The sequence below is a fragment of the Hemibagrus wyckioides genome, linkage group LG06, assembly GCF_019097595.1.
Source record: "Hemibagrus wyckioides isolate EC202008001 linkage group LG06, SWU_Hwy_1.0, whole genome shotgun sequence".
Lineage (NCBI taxonomy): Eukaryota > Metazoa > Chordata > Actinopteri > Siluriformes > Bagridae > Hemibagrus > Hemibagrus wyckioides.
The window spans coordinates 41,779,153-41,782,750 of NC_080715.1; the positions used below are offsets into that span (position 1 = coordinate 41,779,153).

Genomic DNA, 3,598 nt, shown 5'->3' on the forward strand with positions numbered 1-3,598 from the left:
TCCTAGGCATCCTACACGTCTGACACGTCTAACACGTCCTAGACATCCTACACGTCTGACTTGCCAACAATTCCTAGACATCCAACATGTCCTAGACATCCTACATGTCCAACACATCCTAGACATCCTACACATCTGACATGTCCAACACGTCCTAGACATCCTACACATCCGACACATCTGACACATCCAACATGTCCTAGACATCCTGCACGTCCAACACGTCCTAGACATCCTGCACGTCCAACACGTCCTAGACATCCTACATGTCCGACACGCCTGACACATCCTAGACATCCTACACGTCCGACACGACTGACATGTCCAACACATCCTAGACATCCAACACGTCTAACACGTCCAACACGTCCTAGACATCCTGCACGTCCAACATGTCCTAGATATCCTGCACGTCCAACACATCCTAGACATCCTACACGTCCAACACCTCCTAGACATCCTACACGTCCAACACGTTCTAGACATCCTACACATCCTAGACATCCTAAATGTCCAACATGTCCTAGACATCCTACACATCCTAGACATCCTAAATGTCCAACACGTCCTAGACATCCGACACGTCCAACACGTCCTAGACATGCTACACGTCCAACATGTCTGACACGTCCTAGACATCCTACACGTCCGACACATCTAACATGTCCAACACGTCCTACACATCTAACACATCTAACACGTCCAACACGTCCTACACATCCAACATGTCCTAGACATCCAACACGTCCTACATGTCCAACACCTCCTATATGTCCAACATGCCCTATATGTACACGTTCAACACTTCCTACATGTCCTACACATCCAACACATCCTACACATACTACACGACCTACATGTCCAACACGCCCTACACGTCTAACATTTCCAACATGTCCTATACTCCCGACACGCCTGCTCATGTTTTTTTCAATATCAAAGTTACAAAACCTAAAAACATCCGAAACAAACACCAAAACACGACTAGCACCATTAGCAAACATGTTGCTAACAATCAGATAGCAAACTAGCATAACAAGCATGCTGGGAAATATTCAAATGAGCAAATCAGCTGATTGGATGAAGAGAATAAAGTGAAAGTTTATTCTGTAAATAAGAGACGATTTTAACAGTGGAATTAAAACAGTAAAATGTTGAAGTGTCACAGGAAATGTTTTATAAATGTTTTATGATTTATTAGAGATCTGATACCCGGGATCAGTTACAGAAAAACGTGGACGTGGATATCGGAGAAAAATAAATAAATAAATATAAATACTAAATATATATATATATATATATATATATATATATATATATATATATATATATATATATATATATATATATATATATATATTAATATAAAATAACACAAAATAAATAAATAAAAATTTAATAAATAAAATTAAATAAATGAAAATTAATTAATTAAATAAATAAATCTAAGTGCTAAGTAATCTAAGTAAAAAATGTTTTTTTTATTGTTTTTGAACTGGAAATGTTTTTATTAGAGAGATTCGAGTGTCTCTCTATGTTGTAGTTGGGATTATTATTATTATATTTGCAGTATGTGAGGTTTTTTAAAAAAATTTTTACCAGTGCTTGATTAAATACAGATTATTTTATATTTGAGTGATTTTTAAAGCAAAGAATATAAACAGAGTGCCGGGTCTCGGCTATCGTCTGACGCTCAAATGTAAATAATTATTCAGTTTATTATTCAGCTGTTTATTTTTTAATTGCAGCAGTGGAACAATACAGATTTATTTAATTTTTTTTAAATGTAATATATACCCTAATATTATATAGACAAAAATAAAACACTAAAACATTGTGAATCTCTCTCTCTCTCTCTATGTAAACTCCATCATAGTCTCTCAGTCATCTCTTATTATTATTATTATTATTATCACTATTATGATTATCAATAGTCTTTATAATATTAATAGTATTACTGTTATTACTCTGTGTTTGATGTGGTGAGTTCATCATCTTTTCCCTCTCTGTCCAGGTGAAGCTCTACATCTGGCACGGGATTTTGGCTACACCTGCGAGACAGAGTTTCCCACTAAAGCTGTGGGCGAACATCTGGCACGGCAGCACACGGAGCCTAAAGAGCAGAACGCACGCAAGAAAATGGTGCTGGCCACCAAGTACGTATCCTCTATTTAAACTCTCTATCTATCTATCTATCTATCTATCTATCTATCTATCTATCTATCTATCTATCTATCTATCCATCTACATCAACGGAGACACTGTCTGACTTTTTGTCTATATGTGCAATATGATTCCTAAAGGATTTTTTTTGTCTGTGTGTGTGTGTGTGTGTGTGTAGGCAGATCTGTAAGGAATTCCAAGATTTGTTAAGTCAGGATCGTTCTCCGTTGGGTTCGTCGAGGCCGACACCAATCCTAGACTTAGATATTCAGAGACATCTAACACATTTCAGGTACACAGACACACACACACACACATAGATTATTATTATTATTATTATTATTATCATCATTCACATGTTTATTGTTGCTGGCTTGCAGTCTGATCACACACGGTTTCGGCACGCCAGCGATCTGCGCCGCTCTCAGCACCTTCCAGACGATCCTCAGTGAAATGTTGAACTACCTGGAGAAGCACTCGGCTAATAAGAGCACGGGGACGCCGGACGGCGGCCAGATCAACTCCAACACGGAAAAGACGCCGCTACGCAAGACAAACGAAGTGCCGTCAAAAGACGGGAAAATGGAGAAAACGGAATGACTCCACCCTCTTCCTATCTTGTTTGTTTTATTTCATTTTGGCAAAATTGCTGCTGTCTCACTTCTGGATCTGAGCTCTGATAATGGGCGGGGTCTTAATCGGGGCGTGGCTCATACAGGGCGAGCAGTTGTTTTTTTTTGTTGGTTTTGAAATGAGCGATTAATTTATTCCTGGGTTATTTTACTGATGTGTCTTTATAAACTATTTTAAGTTATTGGGTCTAGGGGTGGGGGAAGGGGTCAAAAAAATGTTAAGCAGACACACATTCCAAGGCGTCGTTTCTGAGGTCGTGTCGGAAATGTAAATGAATCGCAGCGTCGTAGCTGTCGGTCAACTGTATATTTAATGTGCATGTTAAAGTTTGTACGCTGTTCTCGAAAAACCCTCACCGAAAACCGCAGAACTTCACCCACGTCTCGGCCGCATTTGTAAAGAGGTTATATATAAAAATGTATAAAACGGCGACTTTTCTGGCAGGTTTTGAAGTACATATATGAAATATCCTTACATGTCCAATAAAGCATATTGCTCAAAGTCTTATATTAAACACACGTGTCAGATTCGTGTCCATATTTCACCGTGTAGAAGTGCTTCCAGGACCAGCAGCACACACACGTTCACGTCGTTACACACAACCACACCATACCAAATATGTTTCATTAACACGAAAGCAAGACCTCTCTCTACACATTCTGTGTTCAGCTAAACATACATATTTAATATTCACACTAATATATGCGACCAATGGGCGTGGAAATCATTTGAGTGAGACAACTGCGATCAAAGATGAGATCGTCTTAGCCAATCAGAAACGAGCTGCCTGTTCGGGTTTCTG

General features: G+C 38.8%; 1 protein-coding gene across 1 annotated transcript in view; it reads left to right on the forward strand.

The window, feature by feature from the left end:
* Window positions 1–3,271, forward strand: part of tfap2d (transcription factor AP-2 delta (activating enhancer binding protein 2 delta)) — an 18,272-nt gene extending 15,001 nt beyond the window's left edge. Inside the window, exons 6-8 of the mRNA XM_058393162.1 lie at window positions 2,015–2,156; window positions 2,342–2,455; window positions 2,544–3,271. Coding sequence (XP_058249145.1) covers window positions 2,015–2,156; window positions 2,342–2,455; window positions 2,544–2,763 — 476 coding nt within the window. The 3' untranslated portion in view covers window positions 2,764–3,271. The remainder of the gene's footprint in view (window positions 1–2,014; window positions 2,157–2,341; window positions 2,456–2,543) is intronic.
* Window positions 3,272–3,598: the final 327 nt, after the last annotated feature.